Genomic DNA, 11,703 nt, shown 5'->3' with positions numbered 1-11,703 from the left:
CTCTCACATTAGGTATTCTCTTAAAAGGTTTACTTACTGCACATTCAGGCGTATGCTAAAGGGCTTTAGTTTGCACTTATTTCACTCTCTGGAGGCAGATTATATTTTGGGGTTTATTGGCCATTTACTTTCTCTATCCCAAGTTGTCTGTGCAAGTTCTTGCTTTGTGTACTGGGGTCTGCGGGTTCTAATTCTTGTTTTTGTTTCTTTGTTGTTCTTGTCAAATCATTTTTTCTTCTGTTTGATTGCACTCTTTCCAACAAATAATTACAAATGTTTAAGCCAAGTTTGCGACTTGCTGTTTAATTCTTGTGTGTATGTACAGATCTAGTTGGTAGGTAGTATGAGAGTTTATAAATTTGAGCGGTCAAATTTATCAGTCAGTCATATTTTGTCCTCCCACCTATTGCTTTTTATGTGCATTGTCCTAATAAACTTTCTTTTGTGTGCGTTGCCCTCTAACTTCACACCTGTGCCTGCTGCTTACTGCTATCTTTTGCCTTTTCTGATTAGATCTATTTTCTGAACTAGCACTCATCTTCTGCCATCCTGTGCAGCACATTCTTTGGCATTCAACTTACATCTTTTTAACAAGCATGGATGACTCTACTTATGTTTATATAGGATAAAATTATAATTTTAGATGCTGCTTACTGCACTATTTTAGAAATCATTTATAATTATAAAATTATAAATAACAACTTATGTTTTCTTTTTCTTTTCTTTTTTTTTAGGTTTTTGCCCATTTCATTTTGATTTAGAGACCTCAGTTAATGTGATGAGCTTATTGTTATTTTCTCTTTTCTTGCTAAAGATAGCTTTTTAAATTCAATTTTGATTAATAAGGTTGTTTTGAATCCACTGTGTTTATCCCGGTTTTCTTTTCCCTGCTATTCTTTTTATTTTATAAAGTCTATCTTCTAAAAATGTGTTTCTATCTAAATGCACACCTTTATGAAACTGCGAAAGTGAATGAAGGAGGTGAGGTCCCTGCTCCCTTGGATCTTATGCTAAATAGAGAAAGCAGAGTGGATGACATAAATGTGAATGTGACTGATGTCCTCAGTGATATTCATGTGAAGGAAGGAAATAGGGTTTGTGGCATGTCTCCCATTTTATAGAGTATATTGTAGGGATGCCAACACCTATGGGACAAAAATCGGAAACAAGAGTAGAGTGTGTCCGTAGGGTTTGTCAAGAAAGAGATTGAGGGTCACCCGGATGCCCTGCTGCTTGTGTGGTTCAGGGTCACCCATTCTGCACAAACGTGCACGTCCTTCACACTCTCCCAGTGACCTGCAAGGGAGCTCACTTATAGTCATTTGTTCATAAAGTCGTTGGAAATGAATTTGAATCACAGAATGATCATGACTGTTCTCCTTAATGTCAGATCCTGTGCCACAAATAAAAACAGCACACGTTCTAACTGCCTCAGGTCTGTTCACTTGGGTGATTGTGTCAGTCAGCTCTTGCTGTGTAACAGGCTGTCCTTGTAAATGGGATAGCATAATACCTTTACAGTCAAATGGAATGGTATGCTGGGGAGTGTTTCTGATCTCTTATTTTGTTCTCTTATTATTTTTGCTGGCCATCAGGGGTGGAAAGTTGCCAAAACAAAAGAAAATTTTTCTTCCTCACAGTCTCTCATGGATCATATGAGCTTATGGTGAAGAAAATAGCCATCCCCATAGGGAGCCCCACTTTATTTTTCCATGGGAGGCTTAAGAATTGGCACTTCTGAGAGCCATTTCTGCATTTTGTAGGGGAAAGATCACTGATCTGGCCTACTTGCATTGGATCCATTCCTAACATAATCAGGATGGTGGGTCTGAGAAAGACGGGGGAATAACACAACCCAGGAGGCCATGGTGTCCTCCGTGTATGTGACTGTAGAGTGTGAGCAGTCCCCACAATGGGATGCCAGGACTCATAAATCCCAAGGTGACACAACACAGGGGCCAGAACTCGATCAAGAGAGACCACTAAGAAGGGGATATGGTTCAATTCAGGGGATGCCTTTGCAACATGATGAATGCAGTGGGAGAGGCAGTGTGGACAAGGAAGTCCCTGTGCCTTGAGGGTTCAGAGGTAGCAGAGAGGGCACTTCCCTCCTCAGCATGTCTGACAGCATCTGTCCTCAGTCTCCCTCTGGCTCATTCCCCTTGCAGCACTGACTTTGCTTCTTTGACTTGAACATTGGAAACAAGTACCTTCCTCAGGGCCTTTGCACTGGCCATTCCCTCTGCTGGGCACACACTTTCCTCATAACCTTGATCTACCTGCCTCTGTAATTTGAGTTTTGTTCCAATGTCATCTTGTTTGCAGAATTGGCCTAAATACCCATGAAAATAGCATGCTGTATTTACTCTATCCTATGCATTAACTGTCACCATATGAAATGCTACTTAATTTTATTATTTTATTATTTGCTCCATCATTGAATTGTAGGGACCTTTGTTCTTTAGCATCCTATATTCCTTCCATAGACAATGCCTAAAACACAGTTAGTACCCAGTTAATATTCCTGAAATTTAGGGGGGTTTCTCAATAAAACTTCAGAATTCAAGACCCGTAGGGAAAAGAAGTGTTGGAAGAAAAATCAAACAATAAGATGACATAGGGTAATCCCCTAGAGTGGACCATATCCATACATAAAATGTTAAAATAAATTTCTGGACTGCAAAATATAAAATGTACCATTTCAAATTTGTGAGTAATGCAAGATTGTATGAAAATTAGTCATGATATTTCCCTCTTTCCCAAAGTCATCTCCACCACATGGAACCAGGAAATGATACAGAAATTTCTGAATTTTATCTTCTGGGATTTTCAGAGAAACCAGAACTGCAGCCCCTCATATTTGGGCTTTTCCTCTCCATGTACCTGATCACTGTGTTTGGAAACCTGCTCCTCATCCTGGCCGTCAGCTCTGACTCCCACCTCCACACCCCCATGTACTTCTTCCTGGCCAACCTGTCCTTTGTAGATATCTGTTTCACCTCCACCACCGTCCCCAAGATGCTGTGGAACATCCAGACTCAGAGCAAAGTTATCACTTATGAAGGCTGCATCACACAGATGTACTTTTTCCTACTGTTTATCGGATTGGACAACTTTCTTCTGGCTGTGATGGCCTGTGACCGATTCGTGGCCATCTGTCACCCCCTGCACTACACGGTCATGATGAAACCCACCTACTGTACACTGCTTGTGCTGATGTCCTGGATTATGAGTGCCCTGAATTCCTTATTACAAAGCTTAATGGTATTGTGGCTGTCCTTCTGTAGAGAGGTGGGACTCTCCCATTTTTTCTGTGAAATCAATCAGGTAGTCCAACTTGCCTGTTCTGAAAACTTCCTTAATGACATGGTGATGCATTTTGCAGCTGGATTGTTGGGTGGTGCTTCCCTGGCTGGGATTCTTTACTCTTACTCTAAGATTATTTCCTCCATATGTGGAATATCATCAGCTCAGGGCAAATATAAAGCATTTTCCACCTGTTCGTCTCACCTCTTGGTTGTCTCCTCATTTTATTGTACGGGCCTAGGAGTGTACCTTAGCTCTGCTGCTCCCCAGAGCTCCCACGCAAGTGCAGTGACCTCGGTGATGTACACGGTGGTCACGCCCATGCTGAACCCTTTCATCTATAGCCTGAGGAACAGAGACATAAAGAGAGCTCTGAAAAGAATTGTTGGGGTTCCAGTGATGTGAGGGCCCATTGTCCTGGGGCTGAAGAAGTGCCCATGATTGCAGGGCTCACACCCTCAGGGCCTGGACCTGCTATTCTTTGATCAGGCTGTGGAAGTAGAATTTGCTACTTCCACATATTTCATGGAAATTTCCATTTGTTTGAATAATTCAACTTCTCCATACATTTAAGTAACTCACTTTATTAAGTTTCTGCTCTGTCTGATATAAACAGTTTTCTTCTTTTTCCATTTTCATATGTCCCCTGTGTTTTCCCCAAACTTGGATCTCAAATACCAGGGAATTTCTCTATCTTACAAAGGGCAAGTTGGATTTCTTAAAATACTTTCATTTCAGGGCTCCTGGGTGGCTCAGATGATTAAGCATCACCTTTGGCTCAGGTCATGCTCCCAGGGTCTTGGGAGGGAGCCCAGTGTTGGGCTCCCTGGTCAGCAGGGAGCCTGCTTCTCCCTCTCCTCCTTGCTTGTGCTCTCTGTCACTATCTCTCCCCAGTAAATAAATAAAATCTTTAAAAACCACTTTCATTTCAAATGACTTATATCATGCCGGGTAAATTTTCCCTCAATTTCCCAAAGGAATATTGCTGACTTGTATTCTTCATATGGACGAAATTACACTTGGCCACTAAGCCCTCCACATAACTTTATTGTGGATGAAAATACAAAACCAGTTTTCACCTTGAGTCTGTCAATCTTTTCACATCGCTACCTTCACTCCTCTTCCTGATGATGTGGACTCTAACCTTATTCTGTTTACATCTCAGGCTCCTGACAGGGATGCTCAGGCTTGGAAAGCTGGGCCACTCCCCTGGGCCCCTGTGCTTGTGGACATTCCCACTGATGCTTCCCTGACCAGAGCCTCTGCTGTGGCTGCACCAGCCTTTGGGTTCTCACTGTGACTGCAAGACAGGCCTCAGCAGCACCATCAGAGAACTCTAACAAAACCAGGTTTACTATTCACAGGTCCTGGAAGACAGAGGCAGAGCAGTCTGGGAGAGAGGGGGCTGAGATTCAGAGGGAGCGAGAAAGGCCACAACTGGGAGCCCTGCTTTTGTTGGGGTCCATGAGCAGAGTGGCTAAGGCTTACTAGGTTCACTCTTCAGTGACAGTTTTAAAACATAAGAATGAAATTCTGCCATGGAGAGGGGAAGTGGGGTCACTCATGACAGTATGGAGGTTACCCAGGGCTTTCTGAAGAGTACTTCATGGCTGGGGCCACCTGAGACCTTATGTGATAATAGTGTCCCACACCTGACAGTGTGTTTATTCAGCATGGTTGTCCTTGAAATGGATGCCTTAGAAATCAAAAGCTTAATTTCTGGCAATCACTCTACTACCATGATACTGTGGGTTTTTTTGCTTTTTTTCCTTAATTTAAAAAAATTAATTTGTTTTTAAATTTTATTATGTTATATTAGTCACCATACAATACATCATTAGTTTTTGATGTAGTGTTCCATGATTCATTATTTGTGTATAACACCCAGTGCTCCATGCAATACACGCCCTCCTTAATACCCATCACTGAGCTAATCCATCTTCTCACCCTTTTCCCCTAAAAGATATTGTATTTTATAAGTAATCTTGGTTTATTCTATTATTCTCCTAGGTGTCCAGAATACCTACCACAGCTACTGCCAAACACTGATTAGTGAACGTATATGTCCCGTGGAGTCTACCCAGAAAGACATATTAGAATAAATAGAGTGACCTCACATGTTCTCAGTGTCAGAGATGACCGTCAACATGAAGATGCATTTTATTTGGGTTAATGCCCAGTAGTGTAATTACTGGACCATATGATACTTCTATTTTCAGTTTTTTGAGGAACTTCTATTCTGTTTTCCACATTGGCTGCTCCAGTTTGCATTCCCACCAACAGTGTGCAATGGTTTCTCTTACTCAACAGATTATACAACTCATCACCATACAATTCCACTTGATACCATAGACATTATAGCAAACCATGTGCTTTCAGGATGGCTTATTACGCAGCAACATTCATAATCATTCTGTTATTCAAGTTTATTTCAGATAACTTTTAAAAATTTCTGGTAGGCACATCTGGGTGGCTCAGTCAGTTGAGCTTCCAACTCGTGGCTTTGGCTTAGGTCATGATCTCAGGTTCATAGGATGAAGCCCGACTTTGGGCCCCAAGCTCAGCTAGGAGTCTTCTCGAGATTCTCTCTCCCTCTCCTTGTGCCCCATCCCACTTTCTCTCTCTCTCTCCCTCTCTCAAATAAATAAACAAATCTTAAACAAAAAGAGGGACTCTAATGAAGATCCTTTTCTGGCACCAAGAAGACTTTGGAAGGACATGCATCTTTGTGGAGAATAAACTGTGGATCAGAATCATGTATNGCAGGAATTTACACTCTCTGTGTCCTGCAGAAACCTTTTGCTTTTAGCCCAATGAGACTCGTTTTTGGCTCTGACATCCAGGACTGGAAGAACGTAAATTTGTTTCTTCTAAGCCCTCAGTGTGATAACTGTGATAGCACCAATAGGAAAGTGACAAAGCCATTTCTCTAATAAAATTATCATCGAAGAATCTGAATTTAAGCCTCTCAGGTAATTCACTCAGTTTCCTTGGGTAATGGCCCTTTGTGTTGAAAAGGCCCTTCTACCTTAAGTAGAAGAAAAAATCTAAAAAAACAGTTTGGAGATATTCAGCCCTATTAGCTGGTATAGAGGAGTGCTCCTTGCATAAAGGTCAATGTGGTTCTGTCTTTGAGACCTTTGGGCATTAAGATAGGAAAACGGATACACTGTGTACAATAAGGCCACCTATTCTCTAATTTTTTTGTCTAAATTTCTACATTCTTAATATTTCACGTGAAAGCAAATGTTCATTCTTTTAATTTCTTTACCCTCCAAGTTTCTCTCAAGCTTCCTTTCAACACAATAGGTAGGTTATATTGAGTTATAATGAGGGTTATGAGCCTGCTGAATGTACATCTATGCATGTGAGTGTGTTTTCTTGAAATTAAAATGTATATGAATATACAGACATTTACATACACACAGCCCTCAGTCTTGAACATTCTTTGGACCCAAAAAGTGTTTCCACACATTTCATCTAACCTTACAACATCTTTGAAGTTATGTTTATGATTCCACATTGCCTTCAGAAGAAAACGAAGGCTGGAGGGATTACACCTTAACAGTTGCATAATGAAGTAGTAAGAGCTTACTGTGCATCTTTGGGAGCTCTATGGAAATGGAATCAGGCAACGTGTTCTCATGGTTTTTCAATGACTCTTTCAATTCCTAAAGTTATACACTTTAAATATGTACACTGTATCCCATGTAATTTTACTCCAGTAGATTAATTAGAATTTAGAAATTCTAGGGGTGCATGACTCAGGGTCAGATCTGGAGCACAGGTAGCTAAGTCCCACCTATCGGGGTTGGAGAGCTCTCGTCCAACTGTGAAAAAGCAGGGGGACGTTAAAATAGTGAAATTAAATTAAAACAATTAACCTTTGTTGAAATCATTTTTCGTAACTAGAAGAAGAGCCTACATATACAAAAGGAGTAAAATGACATAAATTGGTTCAAGACAGAAGAGCTCTACAGCCACACACCTCAAGGATGAGCCTTAGAAATGCAAAGTAGAGATTCACACCTGAGTAAGGACTCATGAGGAGCACTGCAGAGATCAGAACCACTCCCTAGCCTGCAATCCCCTTCAATAATAAAGATGTTACATTAAGCCATTTTATTTTAGATGGTTTGTATGCAGCAATAGCTAACTGACATAATAACGAAATCAGGCAGATCTCATAGCATTTGTAATAATCTGATTCTTTTAAATCTAGGCATTTCTTCTGATACTTGAAATTAGTTTTCATGATCACACTGTTCTTCAAGTTTATCTGTTGTAACTATATTAAAAAATGACTCCACTGAGGCCCCTATGAGGTCACATGGAAAGATTGGAAGGACATGCATGTATGCACAAAACTTCTGACTCTGGGGGCACCTGGGTGCCTCGGTCATTAAGCGTCTGCCTTCGGCTCAGGTCATGATCCCAGAGTCCTGGGATCGAGCCCCACATCAGCCTCCTGCACTGGGAGCCTGCTTCTTTGTCTCCCACTCCCCCTGCTTGTGTTCCCTCTCTCGCTGGCTGTGTCTCTCTGTCAAATAAATAAATAAAATCTTAAAAAAAAAAACAAAAAAAAAACAAAAAAAAAACTTCTGACTCTGAATCACCCCTGGACAGGAATCCAAGCTTGCTGGTGAGTCATCCTGTGGTTATGAGGATCACATATAATGGATGATACTGATATTGTTCTTCCATTGCTCCTCTCCTCTAGTGTTTATGGCAAATTTTTGAATAGTGGGAGATACTTCATTTAGAGAAATTGAAAGGATCGTATTTATATATATATCACTGGAATTTTCAGTCAGAATCCAGAATACAATTTAAATATAAATATAGGGGTGCCTGGGTAGCGCAGTCGTTGAGCACCTGCCTTCGGCTCAGGGCATGATCCCAGGGTCCTGGGATTGAGCCCCACGTCAGGCTTCTCCACTGGGAGCCGGCTTCTTCCTCTCCCACTCCCCCTGCTTGTGTTCCCCCTCTCGCTGGCTGTCTCTCCGTCCAATAAATAAATAAATCTTAAAAAAAAAAATAAATATAAATATAGTTTGATATAAATATAGCTTATATTTATATATAGTTTATATTTATATATTTATATATTTTATACATTTATATATTTATATATTTTTATATTTTTTATATAGTTTATATTTATATATTTATATATTTTATATATTTTTATATATAGTTTATATTTATATACTTAATATAAATATAGTTTAATATAAATATAATTTAAACATAAATATATTTATAAATATAAATATATTTAAATATAATTTAAATATAAATATAAATTTGAATATAATTTAAAACCCCAAGCATGCCACCAGTCTTTCATGTTAATGAATACATAAATGGACCCTGATATTCCATAATTCAATGATTAGATGACATGCCTAAGAAAGAAATATTTTGCATAGGAATAAATGTATGATTTAATATTTTGCTTCATCACCTTTAAAGTCAAGTGTGATTCTAAGGCCATATTAAGTCAATCAATTTTTCCCATATTTGTCTTTCTGTGTAGTTCCACTCAGAGACATGTATTTTATTATCATTTCTTTTGCCAGTGACAATGGAGGCATGGTTAACAACATGGTTACAGCTGTGTAACAACAGGATCCTAATGTGTAGAAAAATCCCCAGGATCAGCTGTAACCTCCCGTATGTCGAAGTGCATTCTCGGGGAGAGCAGTAAGGCAGTGATGTACAAAGCAATGATGTTCACAGGGGTAAAGCACAGGGCTTTCAAAGGTTTCTGTTTTAAAGTTATATAAGTAGCTCTCGTGGCCAAGAGTAGATTTTCCATAGGAATTGTATTCAGTCAAAGATGAGAAAAAATACTCACTATGGTATATTTTATTTCAGAAGAAATTATTCTTAGCATATTCATGTAGTCCTTTGAATAAGTGAGGATTTTCAAATATTTCACATTCCAGTGTAGGAATGCCATTGAGAGAGTAGCAAAATGACAAAGGGAAAATCTCTCGGATAACAGAGATATCATAAAGCTTAATAAAGTTAGTTACATCAATTATACAGAGTGGCCAAAATTTTTTTAAATATTTCTATTTTTTTAAAAAAAATTCAAGAAAAATATAGAAGAGGTCTGTTCCACTTCCACAATCTAATCAAAGTATCTCAATATTTGGCGCAGGCTTTGGGCTCTTGAATCCTGGGCACTTCTTCAACCCCAGGATGATTGGCCCTTTTAGATCTGACATGTCAGGGAATCTCATCAAAGCCTCCTTTATGTCTTTGTTCCTTAGGCTGTAGATGAAGGGGTTCAGCATGGGGGTGACCACCGTGTACATCACTGAGGCCACTGCACTTGCGTGGGAGCTCTGGGGAGCAGCAGAGCTAAGGTACACTCCTAGGCCTGTACAATAAAATAAGGAGACAACGGAGAGGTGAGATGCACAGGTGGAAAATGCTTTATACTTGCCCTGAGCTGATGAGATCCTTAAGATGGAGGAAACTATCTTAGAGTAAGAGTAAAGGATCCCAACAAAAGGACCAACAACCAGTAACATAGCTGCAAAATATATCACCATGTTATTAAGAAAAGTATCAGAACATGCAAGTTGTATCATCTGATTGAGTTCACAGAAGAAGTGGGGAATTTCCACCTCTGTACAGAAGGACAGCTGCAACACCATGGAAGTGTGTAACAAGGAATCCAAGACACTCAGGATCCAGGACACCAGAACCAGCAGTCCACAGAGCCAAGGGTTCATGATGACTATGTAGTTCAGGGGATAACAGATGGCCACAAATCGGTCATAGGCCATCACAGTCAGGAGAAAGATTTCTAATCCTGTAAACAGTATGAAAAAATACATTTGTGTGATGCAGCCTGCATAACTGATCACTTTGCTCTGAGTCTGGATGTTCAGCAGCATCTTGGGGATGGTGGTGGAGGTGAAACAGATGTCTACAAAGGACAGGTTGGCCAGGAAGAAGTACATGGGGGTGTGGAGGTGGGAGTCAGAGCTGACGGCCAGGATAAGGAGCAGGTTTCCAAACATAGTGATCAGGTACATGGAGAGGAAAAGCCCGAATAGGAGGGGCTGCAGTTCTGGTTCCTCTGAAAATCCCAGAAGCTGTAAATTTGAAATTCCTGTATAGTTTCCTGGGTCCATGTGGTGGAGATGACTAACAACACAGAGGAAAATAACATGATTAATTTTCACACAAATAGTAATTGCTCAAATTGTATAAATGCAACAATTTGTATTTTCCAGTCATGAAACTGATTTCAATATTTTGTGAATTGATCTGGGGCACTTGAAGGGATCCCCATGTCCTATCTGTTTAGCAATTTCCATCCCAACATCAGATGTTCCCCAAAAGGTCAGGTATGGCGCGGTTTTAGTAAGAAATTATTTCATACATTTGAGGAATATATAGAATGTTGACCATGTTTCAGAAATTCTAGTCATAAAGTAGAGGTTTGCTGAAAAGTGAAAGTCCTACAATCACTGATGGTGATAGGTTAGAAGCATATATAAAGATTAAATAATTGTAAGTTGGAGACAGATGCTATGAAGAAAACAGAAGCACGTTAAGGGAGAGAGTGGATGGGTGTTATGATGGGTATTCTGTCAAGACTGGCTGAGAAGGTGACATTTGAACAGAGGCCTCATGGAAGAGAGGGTAGAAGATAGGTGGTCTTCCTGGCAGAGGTGACGGCTGGTGCAAGGGCCCTTAGACCCTGCTTCTGTCAGAAAATCAAGGGTCAGAAGGAAGCCAGTGTGTTGAGGGGAATGGCCAAGAGGGAGAATGTTGAGAGGTGGTGGCAGTGAATTTTCCAGAACCATGTGGCTTCATAGCTGCTTAAAGTTCAAGACACGGGACTTCCTCATCCACACTATGTACCTCTTCCACTTTATGATCTTGTTTCAATAGTGTCCTGTCAATTGAACATCCCACCTTAGTATCCTCTGTTGAGCTTGGCCTCTGTATCATAAGGGTCACCTTGTAATAGAAGCACCCATGTATCCCTGCTCCGAGGACTCTTCTCACTTATCAAGTTTCCTGGGCCCATGTGTACACACACACACACACACACACACACACACACACACACACTTCACAAACATAGAACACCATGTCTTCCTGGTGTGTTACTTCTTTGTCCTTCTCACCTCTCCCCCACCTTTCCAACACACTGTTTAGTATGTGAATGCATACACATATTACCTTTCCCATAAGGAATATAGACATAGCACCCAGTAATTCCTATTCATAGCTTCCCAAGGACAAATCATCTTGGGGTTCCATTTTGGAATGGCTGCTTTCTGGCCTGTGTGTAAAGGAACATAAAATATTCTGTTCAGTTAAGGAGGGCAGGTGATGTGATGAGCATGGGGTGTTATACACAAT

The 11,703-nt window shown here is 40.3% G+C and overlaps 1 protein-coding gene and 1 pseudogene across 1 annotated transcript; one reads left to right on the top strand and one right to left on the bottom strand.

The window, feature by feature from the left end:
- The first annotated feature begins 2,778 nt into the window (after positions 1–2,778).
- Positions 2,779–3,711, top strand: LOC103682416 (olfactory receptor 7A17-like). The gene has a single exon (XM_008712023.1). The coding sequence runs from the start codon at positions 2,779–2,781 to the stop codon at positions 3,709–3,711; it is 933 nt and encodes a 310-aa protein (XP_008710245.1).
- Positions 3,712–9,631: 5,920 nt separating this feature from the next.
- On the bottom strand, positions 9,632–10,665 carry LOC103682415 (annotated as a pseudogene).
- Between the last annotated feature and the right edge of the window lie 1,038 nt (positions 10,666–11,703).

This window comes from Ursus maritimus, unplaced genomic scaffold (genome assembly GCF_017311325.1).
Source record: "Ursus maritimus isolate PB19 unplaced genomic scaffold, ASM1731132v1 scaffold_37, whole genome shotgun sequence".
NCBI lineage: Eukaryota > Metazoa > Chordata > Mammalia > Carnivora > Ursidae > Ursus > Ursus maritimus.
The sequence above is the reverse complement of the archived record's forward strand: the minus strand, read 5'-3'. Positions and strand labels throughout refer to the sequence as shown.